Consider the following 26,716-nt stretch of genomic DNA (forward strand, 5'->3'; position numbering starts at 1 on the left):
AAGTGTTCTTTTAGATGTTGCACCAGGCATACCTGGATGTATCTGGTTCTTATGATCATGAATGCAGAACTAATAGTCTTGCCACATACATAGGTTTTCAGACGATACAGCTGTGGGATGTGTAAGTGGCAGACAGGAGGTGGGTAGCCGGGACCTTGTGGAGGCTGTCACAGACTGAAGTAGATAGAACCTTCTTTTCCTTTTAATTCATTTATTCATTTATTACTAAGTTTAATGGCGATGGAAACATACGTTTCTTTATTAGTCGTAGGTTTTTATGTTTTTGTTTTCCTGGGCATAATCAGCCGGCGGGCAAAATGCTGCGGTCCGCAGGCAGCACATGCGATGGATGAGTCAATATCCCCCCGAGCTTGTCTGACAACTCATGAATTGACTGCGGTGGCTGGTGTTCACTCCTCCCTATCAGCAGACATGCAAGCTAAGTGTTTTGTTGCACGGTGAGGATGCAAAAGCCTGGCAACTTTTCATACCTGACAAACCTTGATACGGCTGAGTAAAATGAAAAACATAATCCAGTAACTCGTACCGTACAGTCTGAGTTTGCGTAGGAACATGCAGTCTTGTTGTAGGAGACAAAACAAACATTTAGCATGGACTTTTCAGCTGCTACACGTTAACAGAACTTGTTGTCTTTTGTCTCGGAGGCTTTTAGTTCTCAGTTTTTAGACACATGTTGCAGATTTACTTTTCTTCTCCTCTTTTTATCCGTTTAAAGAGTCAGTTGTAGCAGGAAGAATGTTCAAGGCTGCTCCAACTTTCTTTGCTAAATTGTACATCTTTGAGGACAGACAGTCAACAGTAGCCTTCACTTTGATTTATGTAGATTTTACACACTCAAAAACAGTCATGTTAATACAACACAAACCCTACAGTTAAATTCCAAGAACAACAACAAAAAAACACTGATCCTATGTAATTAACTGTGAATATAAATTAAAAGAGTGATTGTTAAGTTCTCTGAATACCTTTAACAAAACTGTATTGTTCTTCTGTGAAGTCAGATGTTTTTTTTTTTTTACCAAACACAAAATCCTTCTGTATTCATGCCCACAAGCATATGTGTGTGTTCAGTTAAAGCCATTTCGCGTGCTTAAACTAGTGCTTAACTAAGATAAATGCACACTTTCTTTAACTCCTCTCAAGTGGTAAATCTGCAGTGAGGAATGAAAATCAATTCTGAAAAGCCTGAGAGCAGGAAAAGCTCTTGAAAAAAGAAATGTAAACACAGAATTGTGTGGGCCAATTACAGCGAGGCTTGTGTGCAAATCTGTGCAGCTAATAGGTGCAATGAGGGAACCGTCTGTCCCAGAGGAAGGAGAAGCCCGCTTGAGTAAAGACTGTTTGCTTTAGAAAGTTCCTGCTTCTTAAAGAAATTAATACCCAGTGTTGATTTGTATCAGAAGTGGCTATTCTACTTTCCGTAAGCCGACACAGAACGCAACGCGTTTCTGAGAGAATCTCAGTTAATGAAAGAGCAGCGTGAGTCTGTTTTTACAGCCTCACATTAAGCCTTGTGTATTTTAAGACTCCTTTCTTCCATCCCTCGCGGTCAGCTGCTGCGGACTGCACAGCGGCGGTGGCCCAGCTGCTGTTCCAAACAAACCAGTCTGATGTGAACATTCGGCTTTCTGGAAAATGAAAAAATATCATTTTTGACAATTGAGGAAGGTTGTAATTGAGAGCTGCTTGTGTCTATTTGAGGTCCCTTAAGTACAGACTGTATCAAGGCTCGTCTAACAGCGGACAGATCTGGACTCGTGTTTGACTGATGGCTTTTTTCAGCCTTATATTCAGCACTGTCAGCTAAATTACTAAGATGGGTTATGTCAACTGGGATGTTACACGGTGTTAGCTTGTGTAATTACACCGCTTACAGCGCTTCCTGCTCGCTTGTTCTGCAGACAGTTAAAGGAAACAGAAAACTCTTTTTTTCTTTCAAATGTGTCACCAAAGGAAAAAAAAACACATTTTGTTTCCTTCCCTTTCATTCTCTTAATAATTATTGAGGTTAAATCTCAAATCAGCACCTGGAAGCTGACTAGTCTTTTTTTATTAAGAAAAGAATGCAAGCATGAGACTTGGAGTAGTGTCTGTGGTCAAAGCTATTTTTTCCAGGGAGCTAAAATATCTAGGACACAGTATTCTTATTTGCAAACCAAAACAGAGACGTTAATAGCCCAGTTTAGTTTCTGTGTCGTGCCCAGCAGCAGCAGCTGTGGCTGGCATGGAGAGGCTGAGGGTCGCTGAGCTTTTATGGAAAGGCAAGACTGGAAAGGAACAGCGTGTCATGCCTCAGTTACAGACAAGAGTAGAGAAAGCTCTTCCAGTTTCAATATAGTCCCAATGTGGAAGCTTTTTGGAACCATTTTTTGTATCCTTTAAAATATTTTCAGGAACCTTTCTGCAGATGAATGAGGGATTTGAGTGACATATCAGATGATAATCTGACTTTAGAGATGATTTCATGAAAAAGGATGAGAGCTTTAAATGTTTTATTGAAGTTGAGATGTTACATCAGGAGGAGTAACACCTAAAGAAGGGAGTAACCCAACCTCAGAAGAAAACAAGGAGGAGACGGTCCAGAGTTGGGTACATTTATTATTGATTAAAGCACCAAATGGCCATTAGCGTAAGGTAGAGCCAAGGCCAACATAACAAACAAAAAATCCCTCTAAGTACAAAGTAAAAGAACAGCTTACTTATCCACCAAACAAAAGAGTATAAATCTACAAATAATCTACTCTAATGTAACATAAACCAGAGAAAAGAACCCCATTTGAAAAACAAAATGGCATTTCTCCCCTTCAAAGCCAATCCCGACAAACTAAAGATCATACCAAACGACACTAACAGACAACCCAAAAAATTAATCTAAGCTTACGCACAACAAAAAACAAGGAGTGAACAAAAAACCTGATGTGCAGATCCTTTGTAGGCCACTCCCAGATCCCAGGAATACCTGGAAAGGTAGCACAATGCACATGAGGGAAGCCCATTCCTGTAACAGAGGGAAGGAGGATGTGAAATAGGCATCTGGCGTGGTGTTGGAACAAGCCAATCAATCAATCAATCAAATTTTATTTATAAAGCGCTTTACAACAACCTTAGTTGACCAAAGTGCTGAACAAAGATAAAAACAAGTAAAAATATAAAATAGCAGTTCATTCACATGTAAAAATCTCAACAGCCAAAGGCTGATCTAAACAGATGAGTCTTTAGCCTGGCCTTAAACAGAGGCAGGTCCATGATGGAGCGTAACTCCAGAGGCAGAGAGTTCCAGAGTTTGGGCCCTGCCACTGCGAAGGCCCGATCGCCCCACTGTTTACACCTAGACCGAGGGACCACCAGGAGGTGCTGATCAGAGGAGCGCAGGGCTGGCGGGCGTGACTCCGTAACGGGCGCCTGTGCCGCCGTGAGGTGGGCTGGGCGGGGTCCCGGGCTCCGGTGCCCGGGGTTGTCCCCTGTCTCTTGGGGGTGGGGGGTCGGCTTGTGCCGGGGGGGGGGGGGCTGGGCTGACCTGGACCTGCCGCTGCGGCGGCGGGCAGGTACGTGCTCTGGTGCCTGGTTGCGACCCTGGGACTTGTTGAGTGGGGGGTGTTTGATAGTGTGGATGGGATGTGAGTGTGTATGGAGGGATGTGTGTAGGGGGTGTGCGTTGAGGACTGGTGGCGGTACATAGGTATGTGGATGTGTGTGGGTGGGGAAGTGTGATGATGCGTGTGTGGGGGGGGTGTCGTGGTGTCTGTGGGGGGGGGTAGTGCCGTGTGTGTAGGGGAGTGGGGTGATGCGTGTATGTGGGGAGTGGCGGTGGTGCATGTATACGGGTGTGTGTGTGGGGGGGGGGAGGAGGGGGGAGGGGGGGCGTGCTGTCTGTGTGTGTGTGGGGGGGGGGGGCAGGGGTGTATGTATGGGGGAGTGGGTGGTGCATGTGTGTGGTAGGTTGGTGGATAAGTGTAGATATGATGGATGGGAGTGGGGGAGATTTGGATGTGACGTTGGGGTCAGGAGGATGGTTTTAAGGGTGGGCTGAACGGGTGGCTGGGTGGACCTGAATGTGTCTGGAAGTGTGTGTGTGTGTGTGGCTGTAGGTGTGTGCTGAGACAGTGTGAAGTGCCGATGTGTGGACAAGGGGGGACTTCATGTCCCCAGGTGGGGGTGTCCTCTGTGAGTGAGGGGGCGGTGGACAATCGGTCTGGGATTCCCCTTCTGCCGCCCCGCCTCCTCTTTGTCCTCGTGCCCCCCTTCTGCATGTGGTGGGTTGGTCCCCTCTTGGGTCGGTGATGACTCTCTGGTTAGAGTCGCCGAAGGCTCTGGTTACGGGGATGGCTGTCCCCGGCTTGTCCTGGTCCTTGGGGGGCCCTGGGAGTAGGGGGCATGCCCAGTGCCGCGAGCGGCTCACCTTCTGGAGGAAAGCTCACTTTCCTCCAGACTTAAATCCCTCAACCCCTCTTCCTCCCCGCTCCCCATCACACACAGGCAGGGTATTGGGAGGTGTGCACGTGGCGCTGGGTGGTGAGAAAGGCCATCAAGGTGGTTTTGATCGCTGCACCCAGCCTCGGCTCACCTCCCAGTTTTAATTACACTTAGACACCAAACACCAAAACACTGACGACTCACATGATTAGGGGGAAGAGCATGCGGTGTATGGTGGGCGGGGCTGCTTAGGTGGTCCCTCTCCCAACACCGCGTGGCACTTCCCTCAGTTTTAATTGCAACTAATACATACTTCACAATCAGTCATAAGCGGGGGGGAGGCAGGGACGATAGGGTCTTCTCATGCCCCTGCTCTCGGGGCTTTACTGGGGGGGGGGGGGGGGGGGTACGGGTGGGGGAAGAGTGCCGTCCATTAGGCCTAAGTCTGGGCTGGCCTGGCTGTAGGAGGGTTGTCGCCGGCCCTGGGGGGGTGCTGGGTCGGCTGCATCTGTGGGGTGGTGGGGGGGACGCTGGGAGTGGTGGGCGGTAATTATGGGGGCCCTGATCGGGGCCATCCTGTCCTCTGCCCCCTCTGAGGTATCTCACATGGGACATGATGGAGGGGTGAGGTGAGGATGTGTGGGAGTGGGTGTATGGGGTTACAGATGGATGGTGGGATGGCTGGGGGGGGATTAGGGTTGGGGATATAGGTGGGTAGGGGATAGGGATGTGTGAGGATGAGTAGATGTGTGTGTGGAGGGGTATGTTGGCGCGTGGGTTGTATTGGGGTGTGCCTGTGTTGGAGGAGTGAGGGGGTGTGTGTGTGTGTGTGTGTGTGTGTGTGTAGGGGGGGTGTATATGCGGAATGGGATGTGTGAGTGAGGGTGAAGTTTGGAGGGGGGCTATGGGTGGTGGAGGGGTGTTTGGTGGGGCATGTGTGGTTGGGTAGAAGTAGAGGGATGGGGTGGCGGGGTGTGAGCGTGTGTGGGGGGGGGTGAGCGTGTGTGGGGGCGGGGGCGATTGGGGTTCGTGTGACTTGGTATGGGTGAGTAAGTAGAGGTGGGGTGGGGTTGTATATGTGATGGATGATGTGCATGGATTGCAGAGGGTTGTGTGGATGGGGGTTGAGAGGGGAGTGCGTGTTGGTGGGGGGGGGGTATGCATGTATATGTGTGAGGGGAGTGCGTGTTGGGGGGGGGGGGGGGGGGGGGGGTATGCATGTATATGTGTGTGTGGTTTGGTGGTGGGGGGGTGGTGTCCTGTACCCGGGGGCGCGGCTGGTGCGCTGGGGTGCGACCTGGCTGCCGCTGGGTGGCGGTCTGGGGATCCTGGTCCTCCGTCGGTGTGGGCTGTGCCCTCTGCCTGCGGGGGCGGGGGGCTGCTCACGGGCTCTTGGGGCCCTGGGGCCTGCGCTCTGTCTGCCCTAGGTGGCCGGTGCCCGGCGGGATCGGCCCTTGCCGGCCTGGGCCTGCTGGGGCCTGTTCCCCCTGACTGCGGGGGACTCTGGTTGGGGACCTCCTTCGCCACCTCCTGGGCAGATGCATGGCTGGCTCTGGAGTGGGGGGGTTGGGATCTGTACCTGGGGGTGACTGTCGGTTACCCGGGTCTCTGGGTTCTCCTGGCCTTCCTCTAGCTGTAGGCGGGCGGGGTCACATTGGCATGATCACTCTTCTCTAAACACGTTCCACTCTGAATGTTCTGCATGAATGTTCTGCATGTGTCACAGTCACTGAGTCATCCAGCAAGTTTATTCACTAACAGCAGGTGCCTCTCTTTCTGTCTTTTTGACTTAACTTGCTAGTTTCTGGTCCTCATGATTGTCAACGGTTTTGTTCTCCACGAATCTAGAGTTGGCTTGTGTGGGTGTATATATTTATGTGTGTGGGTGGGTATGTGTGTGTACTTATGTGTATGTGTATGTATGTATGTGTATGGATATGTATATATGTATGCATATGTGTGAGTGTATGTGTATGTGTGTGTATGTGTATGTGTATATGTATGTGTATGTATGAGTATGTATATGTGTATATATGTATATATATATATATATATATATATATATATATATATATATATGTGTGTATGTATGTGTATATGTATGTATGTATATCTATCTTTATGTATGCATGTATGTGTACATGTGTGTGTATGCATGTGTATGTATGTGTATATGTATGTATGTATATCTATCTTTATGTATGCATGTATGTGTACATGTGTGTGTATGCATGTGTATGTATGTGTATATGTATGTATGTATGTATATATGTATATATATAATGTATGTGCGAGTGTATATACATATATATGTAGGTGGGTATGTATGTGCATATACATGTATGCATTGATCTCTTTCTTTTGTTTTTTTTTTGTTTTTTTATGTTCTCTTTTCTGTTCTCTTTCTGCCCCTTTCCTGTCCTTTCCGGTCGGGTCCAGCAGCATAAACTCTGTAATACAAGCTATTATCCAAAACAAATTGAAAAATAAAATAAGAATCAAGAAATACAAGGGGATCATTACATCTACAAAAGTTCCCCTTGGCAAAATAAATTTGCTCAGCAGAACACAGCATCCAGAACATCAGTCTGCTTGCTTAAATGCTGGACAAGACAAAAAAAAAAAAAAAAAAAAAAAAAAAAAAAAGAAAAAAAAAAGAGGAGCGCAGGGCTCTGCTGGGCTGGTGAGGAGTCAGGAGGTCACAAAGGTACGGAGGTGCAAGGCCATGGATGGAGCAGAAAACAAACAGAAGGATTTTGAATTGAATTCTGAACTGAACCGGGAGCCAGTGTAAAGAGAACAGTACTGGGGAGATATGGTCATGTTTGCGTGTGTTGGTGAGAAGGCGGGCAGCTGCATTCTGCACAAGCTGTAGACGGTGCAGAGAAGCCTGGCTGAGTCCAATGTAGAGGGCGTTGCAATAGTCCAAACGTGAACTGATGAATGCGTGGATGGCTGTTTCAAGGTCTTGACGAGTGAGAAAGGATCTGATTTTGGCCAACTGGCGAAGCTGAAAAAAGCTTGCCCTGACCACAGAGTCTATTTGTTTATTGAGTCTGAGATTATTGTCCAACGTCACTCCAAGGTTCCTAACTGTCTGACTGAGATGGTCAGGCAGTTGAAAAGTTTGAAAGCCAGGATAACAAGCCAGAGAGGGAAGATGAAGAGGGGTAAGGGATGAGGAGGAGGGTTGACGAGAGATAAGAAAGGCAGGCAGGAGAAAAGAAGGGTAGACGAAAGGGTTGAAAACGGAGACAGTTGGGGTCACCAGAATGAAACAGAGTTGAGGAAGCAGAGTGAGAATAAGAAAACTCGCCGGCTGATTGGAGGTGTGGTTGAGACGTGGCCCTGCTCCCAAACCTGACTTAACTTTACTTGTTTCTTTGCTTACAAACAGAAAAACTGTGACTTCAACCAACTATTAAAGACCAAAACCCTTTATCTCTTAAAAAGGCCTGATTTTACACAATATTTTATGGCCAAATCATTTTCAGCTGACGTTATGATAATATTATTGTTTTATTGCAACACCTCCAGTCTTCATCCTCAGATTTTTATTTTTAGCAGAAGTACAGATTTCCTGAATCCTTTTTTCATAACGTTGTTCTGCTTGCTGCACATCTTCTGTTCATAAAAAGCACATCTCCATCGCTTTTATTACGTCACATAGGGCCGATTAGGACTCTCACTCACCGCCACCTCTCCCTGGTTTCACTTTAAAGTGTGTTTCCTGTCCTGTTTGGAAAAACATCCCATGCCAAAGGTGACTGCTTGGGGTGACAACCTCAGGGTTACGCTGCACGTGTGCGAGCTTTTCAGTATTCCCCTTCACAGACTAGGAGCGAGATAAAAGCCAAAGCAGAGGTCAGGGCAGCGTATGTGGGCTTGTGAAGCGGACATCACACCAGATTCTGAGCAAGCAGCGGCTTCTCGGCAACAAGGGAGCACTGAGAGCAAAACTCAGAAGACGTTTGACAGCCACCTCCGTAGGAATGTTTGAACACAAAGGATTGGTGAATGTTTCCTTTAATACCTACTGCTTCAAAGGTTGAACTAAATGGTGATATTGTGACATCACTAATCAATCAGCAGGAAATCTCTGTTTTAGTCTTTTTAAATAAAGTATATATCATATTTTGTGTGTAATATACCTGCCTGCCCAGTGCAGTCAGAGCACCATGACTTTCATTGCTGTAAATCTGCTCAAATGAAAAGAAATGGACAATAATTTGAAATAAACGCAAGGAGGTATAAATGCCACATCAGTCTGGTCTGAGACCTCTGAGAAGATTCATTAAGAAAATTCCATAATATGAGTCACGTCGACCTCTCGGACCTGCAGAGAGCCAAGTTAAACAAGTTGGTGCGTGCCTCTCTGAGTATGTTTACACGCTCGGGAGAATGCCTGTTATGAGGCGTATTGTGGTGTTGAACATACAGTGCATACCAGAGCACTTGAAAAATGTCCCACAAGTTTTTATTTATTAGCCTCGATGTGAAGTTACACAATTCCCACAGAACCCTTCAGAATGACAAAGTTAAAACAAGTTGGTGGAGTGTGTAGATGATTTATCAGAAATAGGCAGGAGCGTAGTGTGTGTTCATGTAGTTTTGAATCCTTTATACATGTAATGAGCTCCGCTGCTTCCTGCTCTTATCAGCAAAGGAAACACCTTCCTCCATGAAGTCTCCCTAATCAGAGGTGATTGTGTGTGTCAGACAGGTTATGGCAGTGGTTTCCAAACTGGGGGGGCCCAGAGTTATCACAGGGGGGCGCGACAGGGCTAAATAAAACTTGGGAGTTTTTACACTGGATGAATTTGTATAAGTACTTAGGAAATTATTATAAATGTACAAGAGAGACTTCAAGTAATAACTATGATGGAGCAAATCTGTCCCTGCTTGACCAGTAATAATAATAACCAATGGTGGGTGAGAATGAGACCACAGTCTTTTCATGTACCAAAATATTATCATCTAATATAATGAACTATGAAGCCAAACAGTTTAAAACACTGCTTGGGGACTTTTCATCCTGAACACAAAGAAAAGCCTGCAGGTTACTTTAGAAAATTAACTATCCAGCCGTCATATATAGCAAAGTTGTTTTACTAAAGCAGCTTCGTCTCATAGAAAACTCCACTCAACTAAAGTAGTTTGTAGAGATTCCTGGTTTAAAATGTTTCACTCTAAAGCAGAAGAATACATAACACTGACACTGTTTTAATTATAGTTATCTACAATACAGCCCCTAAAACTAAAGACGCATTTCTTAGTATGTTTCTTCGGTTCATGTGACGGGAGGGGAGGGGCTCGACATTATTGTTGTCAATGAAAAAAGGGGCCCTGCAGGAAAAAGTTTGAAAACCAGTGGGTTATGGGATGGAAATAAAGCTGTTAAATGTAGTGGTTATGTTTACCACTGCATTTAAATCTCTATTAAACGTAGCCTCACTTATCACAGAAATATACAAAATCTCATCATCAGTTTGCAAAGCCTGAGGTTAGGGTGGGGTCCATAGAAATCACCAAAACGTAGAAACCAGCCATAATCTGGTCCTGGAGCCGGTCATGAGACATGAAAATGGAAGTGAACAGATCATCGTCACCCATCCTGGTTTAACTTAGATGGTTCTGTCAAAGGGGAGAACTCCCAAAGAGACGATGTACAGAGTCGGGTGTGAACCACCACACCACACTGTGCAACCCAGACAAATATGAAGCATACATAACATTCCTAGAATTGTGGCTGTAAGTAATTAACCTGCATGCTAACGTAAGTTACCACCGTTGTGAGGTATTATTGAACTCCACATTATTAAAAGACATAATTCAGTTTTGTTATTTCCCTTTTTTGTGGTTTTTGTCCCATGACTCCAGTTGTGCCTGTACATCCAGAAAGCAGCATTCTTTAACCTGTGCAGCTTGTACATGTATGGCTATCCCACTTTTCTCACAAGTACACTAGAATTTGGGCTGACTCAGACCTTACAGATGTCCATGTAAACACTCGTTGACTTCAGGCTTTGACACAAAAATAACTAATGAAAACATCAGCAGAGGTCAAAACAAAAACATCTTTATTAGAAACTGAGGAGAGTCAGAGCTTGATGCTATCTACAGCAAGATGTTTTTTTTTGTTTTTTTTTTGCCCATTCAGGACATCCCTGTATGTTTTGTTTTGATGCTTTATGACGGAAATTGACAGTAATTATTGTGTCTGCTTGCAGGGAATGGCTTTCTCCCTGGAGGAGCGTCTCCAGCTGGGAATCCACGGCCTGCTGCCTCCCTGCTTTATCAGTCAAGATGTCCAGCTGCTCCGAGTGCTGAAGAACTATGATATGAAGAAGGATGACCTGGATAGGTGAGACTCGTGCACGAAGACAGCCAGAAATCTCCTCATGGTGTATCTACAGTGACTTAATACTTTATCATCCATCAGAGTTAAGTTTCGGCTCCGTGCATGGAAAGGGATTGCACATCTGGAAGCTTTCAACACACTCCAGGCAGATTAGCTATCAACCGTCAGAGATCTGCCTCCATCTCCTAACATCACAGATTTTACTCTACAAATCTGCTCACTGTTCCCCTTTTTCCTCATTTTTCCATCTCCTCTCCTTTTCCTTTGTGTTTATAATGTCCTCAGTGACCAAATAAAAGGTTCACTTAACATTTACATGCTAACTTGTAGCTGCTAGCATTACACCATGACTGTAGAAAACAACCTTTCAGTGTGATATCATGAACTTGTTTCAGCCTCCATCTCTCAGACATTCAGGCGTGACAGATGAGTGATTTTTGCCAATAAGAAGGGGATTGAAGTCAACAGGAACTGGACTCCATCCTAATGGCTGCCTCTCTTTTTCAAGCATAGCAATCTCACAGCATCAACATCTAAAAACAGCCGTGTCCATTCCCATGCCCCGTTGATGTCACAGACAATCTGTCTGTTGGCTTTAAGCATGTTCCAGCTTTGGGCTTTTTGGTTGCCACTTTTCAGCCCCGTTCTGCTGACAGTCTGTTTCCAACTCTTTATCCTTCCTTTGCACTTACTGACGGATGCTATCATTTTTACCACATTTTTCACCAAAGATGTCTCTCTGTCATGTCTTTATTTCAGTAGATTTGATCCTGGTTTTCAACTTTTATGACAATGGGGAGGTAAACAGCATGGCAAGAACATGCGTTCATGGTCCAGGCTGATGAAGTGGCTTAAATACCTGCTGTGACTGTAACATTAACAGAGGAAGTGGTGGTTCGAAGGCTTTGCCAACTAAAATACTGCAGCATATAAAGCTGTACAACTAAAAGAAAAGTTCACATCCAATAAGGCTGTTATAAAACAGAAACTGGTTTACAAATCAGCCTGACAGAGAGTGTTGGTGGACCATTTTTTCTAAGATCGTTTAAGAAAGAGCTAGACGAAGTTCCTACTAGGTCACATGGAAAAAATGTGCTTCTAAGTTCCTCTTTCCTGGGTGAGTGTCCACACCTTGATAGGCAAGAATGAATACAGACAGATTCTGTAATGTTTAGTAGCATAAAACCTTAATTACAGTTGTGTGTTTAGTGCCTAACATAAGTTGCATATGTCACAGAAAATATGTCGAGTCAGTATTTTTTAGATTCCGCATATTTGTTTGCTTTCATGCAGACTTCAGTGTGTTTTTATCTGTAGAATCAGGCTCCAAAATCACATCACAACACATTTTTATCATCTGAACCAAATGTTGAACATACCAACCACTTGCATGTAAAAAATAGATCAAATACATTACACATGATTCCATAACATGAACATATCAATAACTGTATTTAGAAGTGTAATTGTTTGTTCAGTAAATACATTTTTAAAAAAAAAGAAGATTTTGATTTTAGCAGGTTAATTAGCAGATCCTGTGCTTGGCAGTAATCTTTAGGTATCCCATGTAAATTCCTTTTGCTTTATCTCTATTTTTGTATCTGTCTCTGTCTACCATTCTCAATTTAATTTAGCCAAATGACACAATATGACCAGGCAACATTAAAAGAAAAAAAGGGACTAAAAGAAACTGTATTCCTCACACCAGTGGTTTCCAACATATTTTCCCTGATGACCTCCTCCTGCATGCAACTTCTCAAAAGCTCTTAAAACAAAAACTCATCCCTCTGTGGGCGTTGGCTTAATTTAAATCTGAAAAGGAAAAGCCCTGGGGACCCCCTGTGTTTGTTGGAGGACAGAGTTAAACAAACTAAAAAGAAATGTCTCAAGGTTAGGGTTTTTTCCCCGTTCTTTTGGTCCTTCTCAACACTTTGAATTTAAGACATGCAGATGCACTTTGATCATATGGCCTGTGTTTATAATGAGATAAGTTCCTTTTGGCATTATTTTGGCAAATAATAAACAGCTTGATTACCTTGATATCATCCTGCACACTTAAACTGCTCTTCTGATATATTGCATCTTAAAATATCTTGAGATGAGATATGCACTGTCCATCTTTCCATAAGAAAGGTGGACAGAGCCTCCAGAACAGAACAACTGCGGTTTTTAGCTGGTTAACAGTGTGACTTGGCTTTAACCCACTTACCTCCACTAGCTGGTTAGCTCCTGTAACTCTGGGTTCGCTCGGTTAGCTCATAGCTACAGGCATGTTGGAGTTCGCCAGATGACAGTCAACCATGACACACTCACAGCCCTCCTCTCAGCTCTACCTTTGCCAATTTTTGTATTTTTCGGGAGAGACAACACGCGATGCTGGCAAGAGGGCGATGGTAGGAACCGCCTACCAAGCTTCAATTCAGCTCTTCAGAACCTACAGATGATGTCACAGAGACTCTGGCCATCTTTCTATATGCAGTCTGTTAGGGGTTGGGAAAATCGAATTTAAAAAAAATTGAATATCTGGATTTTTTTTTTTTTTTTAATAAAAACATTTTTTTTTCATATAAATAAAAATAATCCTTTATAAAATTTTTGTCTTTTTTTAAAAATTGTTTTTCTTGATATTCATAGTTGTCTTCTTGGGAATTATAGCAGCAGAATGAAGGTCTGGCTACTGTGTTTTTATTTTACTAATTGAAATCAAGAAAAATGACGAGCCAAAAAGGTTTGGTGCATTTTTTTTGTTTTGATTTTAGTCTACAAAAATCATCAATATCGAGGAATTGTGAGAATTGCAATTTTAATCGAATCGGCACCCAAATAATGAGAATCAAATCGGGATGAAAGCATATCATCACAGCCCTACAGTCTATGGCCCGAGGCTGAGAAACCACACTATACAACTTTTACATTCGGAAAGCTGCCTGACGTTGCATGAGTTTCACCTCATGCTGTAAAAAGAATCGGGCTATTTTGAAAGTCACTGATTCGTCAAATAATTGTAAGAAGATTAAAAGAGAGAAAAGTACAAAACAAGAGTCATTGTTAAATCATCTTTTGCTGGCTGGAGAGAGCTAACAGGTCAGGTTGGAAGCAAGATGGATGCCGAATTAGCTGTTGGTTGGGGGTGTGCGACGGGAAAAATGACAAAAGTTCTGTAGTGTGTCTTTAAAGCTTTATTTCATACAGTAGTCTAGTTTAATTGCTCCCAGACTGATGATTTCATACTTTACTATATACTATATACAACTACTGGTTGTCTTCTCTACTTTTTCATCGTCTACATGCTCAGTGTCTCTTACATTTAGGATTTAGCGCTAACCTTCAGAAGCAGCTACTATCCAGCAGATCCTCATGACAGTAAAGATCAACATGCTGTGTTTTGTCATTTCCAGATACGTGTTCTTGATGGCGCTCCAGGATCGTAATGAGAAGCTCTTCTATCGGATGATAACCTCAGATGTGGAGAGGTTTATGCCCATCATTTATACCCCCACTGTGGGCTTGGCCTGTCAGCAGTATGGCCTCATTTTTAGAAGACCAAGGTGAGTCAGTCCCCACACTTTATTCTCTATAATGAAATATTTAATGGCACCTTCTCCAAAAAAGAAACACAGTTCACAATTGTTTCACATTGTTTTACCTCTTAGTTTCAGCCCATTCAATCATCTACCACTTAGTTATGTCAAGTTATTAGGTGCTTTGGTATTGCCTATTTTCATGTGTTGTTCTGCTTGTTCTGCTGACTGTGTGGCATCATTATTCCTCTGCTTCGGCAGCCCTTCCTCATGCAGAGTCCACTGAGACGAAGTGGCTAATCAAAGGTTGTCACGGTGACAAAAAAGTGCCACGAAATCCCTCCGAGTCAAAATATAGCAAACATTTTGTTATGTTTCTGGCAGGTGGAAAAAGTGATATTTATAAGCTAAGTTCAGTATAAACCATGGTGTTTTCCACGTGTAAGACTCAAACATCCACTCGAGAAATCCATCCATTCATCCCATCCATTTTCTGCTGCCTATCTGGGGTTCGGTCGCTGGCACAGCAGACTAAGCAGGGAAACCCAGACTCATTGGGGGATCCTGAGGCGTTCCCAGGCCAGCCAATAGATATAATCCCTCCAGCTTTGTCCTGGGTCTTCACCAGGGTCCAAAAAAGGAAAAAATTAGAAGACTCTCCAGGCCTTTTTATGCTCCAACATAGGAGACAGATGGACAGTTTCATCTGTCTCCTATGTCGGTCGCACACATAATTTTGTCCATTTTCAAAGGGCTTAGCTATGAGTCACTTGACACAGAAAACAGAGCAATACCATCGTATTTCATGGGGGCAGTGTTGAGTTGTGTAGCTGACATGTAACCAGAGAAAGGAACAATTCCCAGAAGAAGAGAAAAAAGGAATAAGATCCAGAAACTGCCAAATAAAAATCAACAGGAGAAGAAGATGCAGAAGAGGTTGGGAAGAAAAGGAAGGTCCCAAGGGTCCTGAATGTCTACTTTGACGTAGGACAATGAAATTGGGCACACATATGTAACACCCCAAGACAAGCAAAAAACTAAATGAAACATGTGTTGCCATGGCAACAGGGTGTCCACCATATTGCCTTTTACGCCCATTTAATCAATTTATAACCATTGTATTTGAACAAACTAGTCAGAGGGGATTTACTGCGATTGACCCTGAATTCGGCAGGAAGCTTCTTGACGATGTGGAGATTAAAAGTTATTCAAATCTTTCTAATAGGAGAAAACATGTTACCTTGGAAGCCGAAAAAAAAGCCTTCTTCCCATGAAACACGGTTTACTCATATCTCTGCGGAAACACATGCAATCTTCACCAAAATTGAAATCATTCATATTTGTTAGGTCCTTTGAAGATTGTATTATTTATTGTGGGGGGGGGGGGGGGACGGACGGACATCAGTGGGGGGGCAACACAAGGGTCACAAACATTTACTTTGACATAAGACATCGAAATTTGGCACACATGTGTAACAACCCACGATGAGCAAAAAGGTCCATTAAGCAAGTGTTGCCATGGCAACGGGATGTCCGCCACTGTTGCCCATTGGATGCCCATGCTTTCACTTCATGCGGATTGTATATCTCTGTAGAAATACATTGAATCTGCACAAAGTTAAAAGCATTCATAATTGTTTGGTAGTTAACCTGTTGCATGGGTGGGGGGGTGGCGGTCTTCGGCATGAGGCTCGGATCCGATGGATGCCGCTTGCCACTTTAATTTTACTGGCCTTCTTCACCTTCAGTCGTCCAGTTTTAGAAAAACTTGATAATTAGCTCCACAGATTCCTTATCAACCAAGTTATTTGCACTACAGTGGAAGTACACTTATAAATTTGCTGAAACACTGCAAAAAATACATTTACTTCTGACCACTGTGGTGTACTTTGTGGAAAAAAACTGTTATACTAATTTTTGCCAGGATATCGTTCCTACAACAATAAAGCTTAGTTTTCAAAAAGCCATTAAAGTTTCATGACTTGCATGATTGGTTTCAGGCATGTTAAATAATGTGATTTTTTTTCAGAATCCAACTCAAGAAATCATAGTTTGTCAGTTTGTTTAGAGTATTGAATTACTTTACAGTACTGTCACACCCAGACTCTGCGTTCTTTTCCTCCCTGACAACCTTTGCACTAATTTCAAAACTTGGTTTTTGAGTCATACGGGCCTATTAATCTTCTAACTGCCTGAATATCCCCACTATGCCAAAGACTGAGTTCTGCTTTATTCTACAGCAATGACATATAACAAGTGTTAGAGTTACAGAATATACAGCTTGGTGGGTAAAAATAAGCTTGGTGGGTTGTTTTGGCAAAACTTACAGATCTATTTTGGCCTTCCCATTAGGCATGTAAATCCAAAAGCCATGAAGGTCACCGAGCAGGCTACAAAGTTTCATATGAGCTGAGGTGTTGCAACAAAACCAGAAAGTCAAGGACTGTTGAGTCGTGTGTGTGTGTGATGTTTGATCACACACACATGTGTGTGTGTGATCAAACTAATCCTGGAAGATGCTCTTTCAGCTGGAGTTTGGTTAACTTAGCTCATCACAAACCGCTGAAAGTGTTGAATTCAACTCAGCCTTCACCTTGAATCTAGCTCCAGTCCAAACTAACACACTTACTGGTTTCCTCTGTTTCTCCACTGTAAACACACTCTCTCCATCTCTCTCTCTTACACACACACACACACACACACACACACACACACACAGACACACCTCTTTTGGTGTGTTTTCCCTCAAATAACTTCATGATGTCTTTCTCAATCTGACAGCATAAACTCCCTCGAGCGGCTACCAGTAGATAGATATGATAGTGCTGTCATTTCAAGTGCTGCATTCAGGGCCACATTTTGTTTTACTTGGATTCTCCTCCCTGATTTAAACCTTACTCAGGTGGTCTCAAGTGTTGGGTTTGTTTTACTACAATTACCCTCTCCCTTAAACGAGTTATAGGATAAATATTGGCAACTGTCATGCTTAATATAAGTGAAGAATTTTTGTTAGCCAGCAAAAACATGCTAAAGGGGAAGTGAACTTTGGCAGTTAGCATGCTATGCTAACGATGCTATGCTAACTTTCTGACAACTAAAGTTTCAAATACATCACTGAGATGACAACACTTTTATAGATTATGAATATGTTCCTTATAAATTCACAATGCAAGAACAGGCTTGTGTTGCTTCATGCTAATTTCATTAAATGTGTCTACTTGGGTGATTTTCATTAGCTGTGAATTGATGACTTGCCTAATTATGTCCTAGTAGTTTTATTATAAATGCTTTCCATTTGTACATTTAGGATGCTTGGCAACCTGAATTCTCCCATGCGTATGACTTAGTTACCAAACTGTTATTTCTCCCATGACTGTGGAACTCAGTGGAAAATATTCCTATTTTCTCTCACCAAGCAGGCTGGAGGAGTCATTTTATACTCTCCCTCTGTCTCACAGTGATGTGGGCCAGATGCTGCTGCCAGGGCCCACAACTTTGAGGAAATCTGGGGGTTGGTTAGCAGAAAGCAGCGGGGATAACGCTGACTTTCCTCCAGAGATAAGAGTTTTCAGCCAGGTTGTTTCCCGCTGCAGGCCATGTCCAGGAGAAAAGCCACCATAGAGTTAAATCTGCATTTATGACATTTTTATGACGTTTTCTCTGCAGATTTTAGCTATCCCAGTACTAATGCTCTTCTGATGAAGTCATCTGACTTTTGTGCAAAAACATGAAATGGATAAAGACCCCCACAGCACAAAACATGGCGGTGTAGGTACCAGATCTGCTCAGGGTCCTGCACCTACCGATGACATTGCGGTATATGATTGGCTGGACGTTTGGTACACAATTGTGGTTGGTACGTACAACTTATGGAAGTAGCTTTTCAGCAAAGTGGTATTGTAGCTCTTTTTTGTAGGATATACGGACAATGTTTATAAAGAAATCCATCATTACCGATTGAACAAAACTTACCATAGCCTGACCATCACTTCTAAAATTCCTGAGAGCAGAATCATTTGGAAGGCATCAGGAAATTACACAACTTAAAAAAAACAATGTGATTTAACATTAATGCTAGCAACTCCTGTTTAGTTCATAATTCCAATAGTTATTCACAAGCAGAAATATCTATTGATAAATTAGAGCCCACGTTCTTCTCATTACACTCTTATTGAGCGTGATATAGTGTGATGTCATCGGCAGGCGCAGCCAGAGCAGATCTGACTGCCCGAACAGACATGGTACCCACACCCGTCCTGTGATAAATGGCTGCATTTCCTTTTTGCAAAAATTCACTTTTTCATTTTTAACAAACTTCTGTTTTTAAGGCTTTTACATGAAAGATGTTGTTAAGCAAATATTTGTATAGTTATTTAACAAAAGCAGTGAAAAAACCCAAAACCCAGTGAAACTAAGTGTTAAATTATGAACGCTGTCTAGTTCAACCGTTGTCTAAACTTTCACCTGCCCTTCTGTACAATTTAGTTTTTTATCTATCTCCCTCTTTGTTATTAAATCAGGATTTGTATTCTTCCCCCTGCCTGGACTAACTTTCACTGACAAACACAATCCATCATCTCCAAGTACTATGTGTTGTGAAGTTTTTGAAGAACTTCATGCTCGTTGATTTACATTGACATAATGACTGAGAGCACTGCCGACAGAAGGTTTAAAGCAGCCTTAAGGCAGCTCCTCCTCTGAGGAAACTTTAATACCCTGAAAAAATCTGCAACAAGTCAGTTGTCAACCAGAAAGCCGAAATGTAAATATTCTCTCCTCTTGTGCCTCCGTCTTTTAGTCCGCTGTGTAACATCTCCAAATCCCCAAATGCACAAGAGTTTATGAAAGTGTCAGTGATTAATGGCATCTATTATAGAGCTAATTTGCAAACACAGTTAAGGTTAGTGTGAGGGTTAACAAAGTATGGCTGCAGTGTTTATCTCCATTCCCTCTACAGCAGAAATCAATACACTACTTCTGTAATCTGAAAGCAGTTTTGTTCACTTCATTACCAGATGGTCGAATTTTGCCCATCCCCATGGCAGCCGTACTGCTGCGGGACATGTCTTTCCTGATACGTGCAGGTCAGCGCTGTCAAATCATCATAACTCACATTTATTGGCTGGTTTCGTCTGGACTGATATTTTGTGTTCTATAAGATACTAAAGTAACGTTTATGGATGATACCTGCTAATGTTTAATTAAAGCTAAATGTTTTGGGTCAATGGAAATTTCAGTGCAGCAAAGGAAGAAGCTAAATTTAGTGTGACTTTATTTATTTTAAATCCAGTTCCACCTGTTCCATATATATATATATATATATATATATATATATATATATATATATATATATATATATATATATATATATATATATATATATATATATATATATGTATATATGTATATATATATATGTATATATGTATATATATATATTTGTAGAGTTGCCAGGTAGGTTGTTTACAAACTGTACAATAAAAATACATGTTTTTCCAGACACAATGAATGATCGTGATTAATAACCGGGATTATAATATTGATCAACATAATCGTAAATATTATTTTGGTCATAATTGTGCAGTCCTACTCAGAAGATTATTTTTTCCCATTTGAAATTATATCTGCTGCGATGGACTGGCAACCTGTCCAGGGTGTGACCCGCCTGTCGCTCCCTGAATGCTGGGATAGGCTCCAGCTTTCCAAAAAACCCTAAATTACTCTCAGCTGTATAGAAATGGGATGAATATATAATTATATCCACATCTTAGATAGTAAAATACATATCATATATCACATGTAAAAGATCAAGCTGCCCATCTTTGATCTTGGAAGGTCACCTTGTGTCTCTTACTTCTGCTTTGGAGTTTGAAATACTGTCCTGTCTCTATGCGCTCGTCTTCAGAAATCCTCTTAATGGATTACTGATGCCATTCTGTGTACATGCTCGCTTATGTGTGTGTGTGAATGTGTGCAGGTTTGTCTCTGGACCACCATCGCAGCAGATTAGGTCTCTAAGCACCAGCTCTCAAGTATAAAGACTCTGTGTGGAAGCACCAGCCTTTCCTTGTCTTGCTTGATGTGACCAGCTAATCTTCCTGTTGGAAACTAAACAGTCCAACACCGGGCTCCGTATGCGGGGCCAAAGGCCAAGCGCCATTTAGTGTCAAAACACTTCTGATTCACTGATCTTCAGATTAAGCAAAGGCAGCAAGGCAGAGCCAGAGAAAGGAGCACATTCACATCATAAGAAGATTAGTGGACATGCTTACTTTTATTGGTTTGTTTGCCCTCAGCAGACACCAGTCTTTAGTAAAAGTCAGTCTGTCTTCATCTGTTTGTTTTTACCATAAATATGAGCTGCGTACTATGTTAGAAACTTGAAAAGAATCCCCAGTGATAAATGACAATATTCAGCAGGAGAAAAGTTATCATGAAACTATTTTAATCCACGTGAAGCATCAAAATGACCTAATAGTACTTCCTTGTCATGTTAAAATCTGCTCATTCGAGGAGCTTTCTGGGTGAGTGAAATGCACAAATCCATCTTACTGATGGAGATTTATGATCTTCAGTGTCCGATAAGTGGATTCCTGGTGGAGCGTGAGGTAGGCTAGCTCTTCCAGCTGCCTGTCAGGACCTGGAAAATAAAACACAGGCATTCTGAAAAGCCCCAGAGACAGCTTAGGGTGAGGACAAGGTGCTTTCTGTTTCTTCTGTCAGTCAGATGTCAGCTGTATGTCAGCTACATGTTTTAAATATGGGTGGGAATCCATAAAAAAAATTAATCTAATTAATTACAGGTGTTGTAATTAAATTATTTTGATTAATTGCATTTTATTCGCATAATGAAATTTGCCCTAAAAAGGTACTTTTTAAAATTAAAATTAATTATAAGGGATGCTTAAATCAAATAATAGTAAAACAGATTAATATAATAAAATTAAACTCTATTAATGTCTGCATTTAATGCATTTAACTTGAAAAACAGTAAAAAGAGAATAGAAAATATCCCTGGCCAAAACAAAGTTAAAGTGTAATTTCAAATATTTTAACTAACTCCAGTTATTTTCTAATTAAAATTTCATAACATGTTCCAGTAATTTTAACTTTTGAAATGTTCATGATCTTCATTATTAGACATTAATATCCGACAGGAAACCAGGAGGGATCACTTTAGGAAAACTTCAGTCTGATCTTGGAGCAGAGAGGGGATCATCTCCTGCTCTGACTGCATCCTGACAGGGTAGAGTGGGAGAGGGAGGGCAGAGAGGGGGCTTCACAGCTGCTGCTAACGGAGAACAGAAAACTACACGTTCTTTTATTGTTACTCACCAGGAGTCCTCATACCACCAGAAAAATATGCTAGGATTGTTGATGCTCACTTTGTCTTTAAATAGATACTATGAAGGGTCTGAAACGTTGCTAAATACAGCGCCAATGCCGCTAACAGGTACCATGTGCATCAGTGGAATCGTGTAAACCCAGACATTGTGCTCTGACAAAGGATCCGCGATTAATAGTGTCAATGATTAATGGTTGTCTCTGTAATTATTTATTCATAATTAACTCGTTAAAGTCCCACCTCTAGTTTTAAAGAACAAAAATGTTCACGGTAAAAATTCTTAAAATTTTTTATATATAATCCTTTTGTCATGATTTTTTGGGCTTTGATTCTGTTTTATTTCTCTTTATTTTGTGCTGTTTTTGAGTCTTGTTTTGTGGGTTCTTGTCTTATTTTGTGGAGTGTTGCCTTTTTATGTTAAGTCCTCTTTACTTCCTGTTTAGTGCACACCTGGTCTTACTTTGCTGATTTCTCCACCTTCTCCTTGTTTAGTTTGGTCCCCTCAGTTTTCGTCAGTTCTCTGCCAGGTCTGTATTACGTCGTCCTTCAGTTTGGGTTGTTTCCTGTTTGATTCATTAGGTCTGTTTGGTGTTATTATAACCTGCTCTAGCATTGCCTTTTATTGTGGACCAGTAGTTATCCGACGCCTTTACGGTCCAACGTTTTGGGTCTTGTCCCCAAACTCACACCTTTTAATCTTTAGTTTTTCTCGACCTGCTAGAGTTTTGTATCTGGTAAATGTGTTTTGTAGGTTCGCAGTAATATGACTGAGGTGCAAAAGAACGGTTACAAGCATAACTTTAATTTATTTACATTTTGTCACATTAAAGAACCAAAGCATCCTGAATCATTTCCTAAAGCTATGAGACAAAAGAATTAATATGCGAATGTGAAGGAACTTCATGAGGAAGGACCTTGCTGCAACTCTAACTGAGGTTCAAGGAATTATTCCTGGAAGAGAAAGAAGAGAAGGGACAGAAAGGGGGGAAAAAAACCAAAAGATTAGAAAAGGAATAAGTGAGCAATGTGAGAGGTACAGAGGCAGCAGAGGAAAGGAAGAACAAGAAGATTAGGAAGAAAGGAGAAAGGTTGATGGAAGGAAAAAGAAGGGAGTAAGGTATGAGTAGGTTGGATGGAGAGAGGCTGGCAGGAAAATGAAAAGCTGGACAAAAAGACAGTGAATGGGAGTGATGTGGGTGTCAAACTGGCTGGTATCCAGCAGGGTTTTGGTGTTTCCCTGCTACAACACACTTGATTCAAATCAAATGGATCCAACAGCTTTTTGTCAACCTATTCATCATTTCAGTCAGGTGTGTTGGAGCATGGAGACTACAAAAACCTGCAGGATACTGCCCTTTAGGACTGGAGTTTGACACCTGTAGATGGTGAGAACAGGAAGGGGACAAGACAACAAGACAAACAGGAAGTTGATCAAGTGAAACAAGTATAAGACGGCTCAGGTGATCAGAGGGGTGTTGAGGTGTGACCTCTGTCCCGAAGCTTAGTTAGTACGCTAACTCCATCTAAGTAAAAGCTTCAAACAGGTGTGTTATGGGTTTGGTGCTGCGCTACATCCTTTGGGGCAGATTGCATGTGGGGGGACTTTTTATGGACTTTCTAGACAACAGCTGCACAACAGAGGATAAAATCTTCTTACGTTAATGCTTTGAAACTTTGGCATTACACAATGAAATTACACAATTTGAACTAAGTTTTGTTTAAAATCTGAGTAAAATTTGCTTTTCAGATATTTCAACTTCTTAATTTTTTTAACTGTTTGAAACGGTAATGGACGGTGAGCTTGGTCTCAAATGAAACATGAAAATTTGCTTCTGTGCTCATTCTTTAAAAAAATAATTATGTTTCCCATATCTTTTTCGCTCAATGTGTATATTCCATTATTATGTCACACATGAGCCAAACCAGGTTTGTGTGTTGCCTCAAGGGGACTTGGCACAGCAGCCATGAAAAGGATAATTTCATTGGATACCTTGTTAGAATATTCGTATTCATGAAGCCATCATTTTCAATGCCTTACCATGAGCATATTGTTAACCATGCTTGATTAACCTTAACCATCTTTAAGCTACCTACGCTTAACAAAGCAGTTTTTAACGTGTAAAACGTCCAACAGCAACTGAATGGGGGAAAAAAAAATCTCACAAAACTCTCACAAAAAAAAAACAAAACCATCTCTGTCCACATAAAAATGCATAGACACAACTGAAATCTGACAATGCTCCTCATGAAACCAGCGTGGTTAAATGCACGGACTGAATTTCCAAGCTGGTATTAATAAAGCCGAATTAGCACGTCAGACCTTCTAACCTTACAAAATGCTCATTTGCATGGACTTTAAAGTTGCATGTATTAATCCATCATTCACGACTTTAACCTCTAAATGTGGACTGTTTGCTCCTTTTAAAAACATAATGTGTTGCAACAGATGTTTTGTGACGGATTCATAAAATGTGGTGGCACTTTTTTCTTCTATGTAGTTTTCTTTTTTTTTATCCCTAATGTCCAGTAAAATGTGGACAAAAGTGGCATAAAAAAAAAAACTTATAAAAATATATATAAATTAAATCTGAATAAAATAAAAATGTTTTTGTGACATTTTTTAAGAATAATTGGGAAGACATTTTTACAGAATAATATGTGTATGAATGTATATATTATACATATTTTATATCTAATGTCTGTGTTATTAAAAAAACATAAAATCCTATTTTTGCATCAGTGTCATGAAGACAGTAACGGTACTTCTTTACAGCTACAGACAGGACTCGAGAGCCTGTTCTTTAATTAAATCTGAGGGTGAGATGCAGGAAGTTGAGGGGTCTAATGAAAGGCGTTCACTGAAGGGACACACAAAGTCTTTCCACTTTGCAAATGAGTGGTTTTTAGGCCGTTATATTCCGCATTTCAGGCCCACACACAGTGTATCGCTAACGACGTCTGAGAGAAACCTTTTTATTTGAATAAAAGAAATCCGAGACAAGTAGAAAACACTTTCTCCTTCTTCTGTAACCATAGTTGAGTGTTTTTTACTGAGAAGCAATGAAAATGCAGAGAGGAGTACGTTTGGCGTTACTGACTTAGTGATGAACGTGGCAAACATTTGGAAGTAATTTGAAGGCTTTGTCGTGAGCAATATGGAGCTCATGTCCGAGGAGGTTTTTGAGCCAGTGAAAGCAAAGACAGTTCAGGGCGCAGCAAAGCAAACTCCTGTTTTCCTGCAGGATCTCTTAGCATAATAAATGATGTATCATTTAATGCTCTGTTTAAATCCACAGCAGGGTTGCGATTCACTGTGTAAACATGGACAGTAATCAAACTAAATATATGTTTTCATAAGCTGTCTACTCTAAGACTACCTGGCTGAATTGTCTGTGACCTGCAGTTTTAGGGGCCACTGCAGAGTCATATGGCTGTATCTCTCCATGAGTAATGTCGCCTGCCTAGACATCCAGGTGGTTGGACTTTGCCTTGAAGAAAATCCATTTTCCTCCATTGTGCCTTTTAGAAACATCCATAAAATCCCAGCAAACTCATTTATTTAAGGGATTTTTATTTCGGGATCAGCAAGCTTAAAAGCCTTCCTGGCAGCTTTTGCACACGTTCAGTATATTAGTTTGTCTTCATACTCATGTTGGTCTAAATCCAGTCAGGGTCTGTTAGCTCAGATCCCAGCTTTGTTAAATAATCTGCTGTCAGACAGATTAACATAAAAAGGGCAATGACAATGCACAAACTCTTAACAATGTCCATCAGATTATAATAAACACAGGCAGGATGCTGCAGGTGAATGACATGCAGAAATAAAGCAACATGAGGTGAAAATTGTACTGAAGTTACAGTAAGAACGTTTAGCAAGAGGCAGTGGAAACTGTCCTCAGTTTGTTGTTGTTATTATTACGTATTTTTTTATGGAGCTGGCCTTTTTTTTAAACATTTCTCCATGCACCTACTTTAAAGGTGGGTTAGGTAATCTTGAAGTGGTTCCTCGTCCTGATAGTAGTCTATACATTCTGTAATCATGAACAATAGGAAATATAGTTAGACCCCTCGGTTTACTGTAAATCTGTAAAAACTCTGACCAATCAAAACATTTGGGCCAGATTGAAGTTGTTCATTTCTTATATTTTGCAAGCTTCTTCTCCCGGCTCCCCGGCTCCCCTCCTCCCCCTCCCGCAGCGGCAAACATGGCTGAGAAAAAGCAGGAAGGCTCTGCTGACTGGACAAACTAAGGTGAAAAGGATCCATTTAAAAATAAATAAATATGCAGCGTTACTGTGACAGTAACCCAATGTAATATTTACTTTGATAACATAAGATTTTTGGATTAGAAACTGACTAAATGTTGTGTTTAAATATACTAATTATGAAAAAATATTATGTAACTTAGACTTATTTTGACAAGATTCGAACTTTGAATAAAGCTTGACTCAAAAGTCATTGTGTTCATCTACTGGATAAAACAATAAATTTTCTATTATTAATGGTATTATTGATGTGAGCAGTGGTTCCAGTCCTGCCCAGCCCTGAAGAGGTTTGCTCTCTGCGGGCCGGTCCCAAGCCCGGATAAATGTAGAGGGTTTCATCAGGAAGGGCATCCGTTGTAAAATATGTAGCAATTCACCTGAGCAAAACAAAACAACAACATAGATGTGAGCAAACTTATATATATATATATACATAACAAAAATAATTTAATTTATTAATTGTGACTCCATAAATATTTAATAAATTAATAAATCAATGAACTTTTGAACAGATACATTTTAAGATGACATCTATTTTGTCTTAATGAGTAATTTTCTTTCATTTTTAATCATCTTTTTACATCTGTTGTGCATTTTCTTATTGAGAAATATGGATTTAAAATTGCAATGCAGTAATTCTGGTATTAATCTTTGAACTTTCTTCAGACTGATGCACAAAAAGTCTGTTTGTTTCCATATTTATAAGAGATTTATGATCCATAGAGACATAAAATACTAAAATTCAGTGAGCGTGCTTGTACAAGGGTTTTAGCACAAACACTTACGGCAA

General features: G+C 41.4%; 1 protein-coding gene across 1 annotated transcript in view; it reads left to right on the top strand.

The window, feature by feature from the left end:
- The window catches only part of me1 (malic enzyme 1, NADP(+)-dependent, cytosolic), a 109,457-nt gene that overhangs the window by 33,451 nt on the left and 49,290 nt on the right, over positions 1-26,716 (top strand). The window contains exons 2-3 of the mRNA XM_079239986.1: positions 10,665-10,798; positions 14,194-14,343. Of these exons, the coding sequence (XP_079096112.1) occupies positions 10,665-10,798; positions 14,194-14,343 (284 nt within the window). The remainder of the gene's footprint in view (positions 1-10,664; positions 10,799-14,193; positions 14,344-26,716) is intronic.

The sequence above is a fragment of the Telmatherina bonti genome, assembly GCF_933228915.1.
Source record: "Telmatherina bonti genome assembly, chromosome: 5".
Lineage (NCBI taxonomy): Eukaryota > Metazoa > Chordata > Actinopteri > Atheriniformes > Telmatherinidae > Telmatherina > Telmatherina bonti.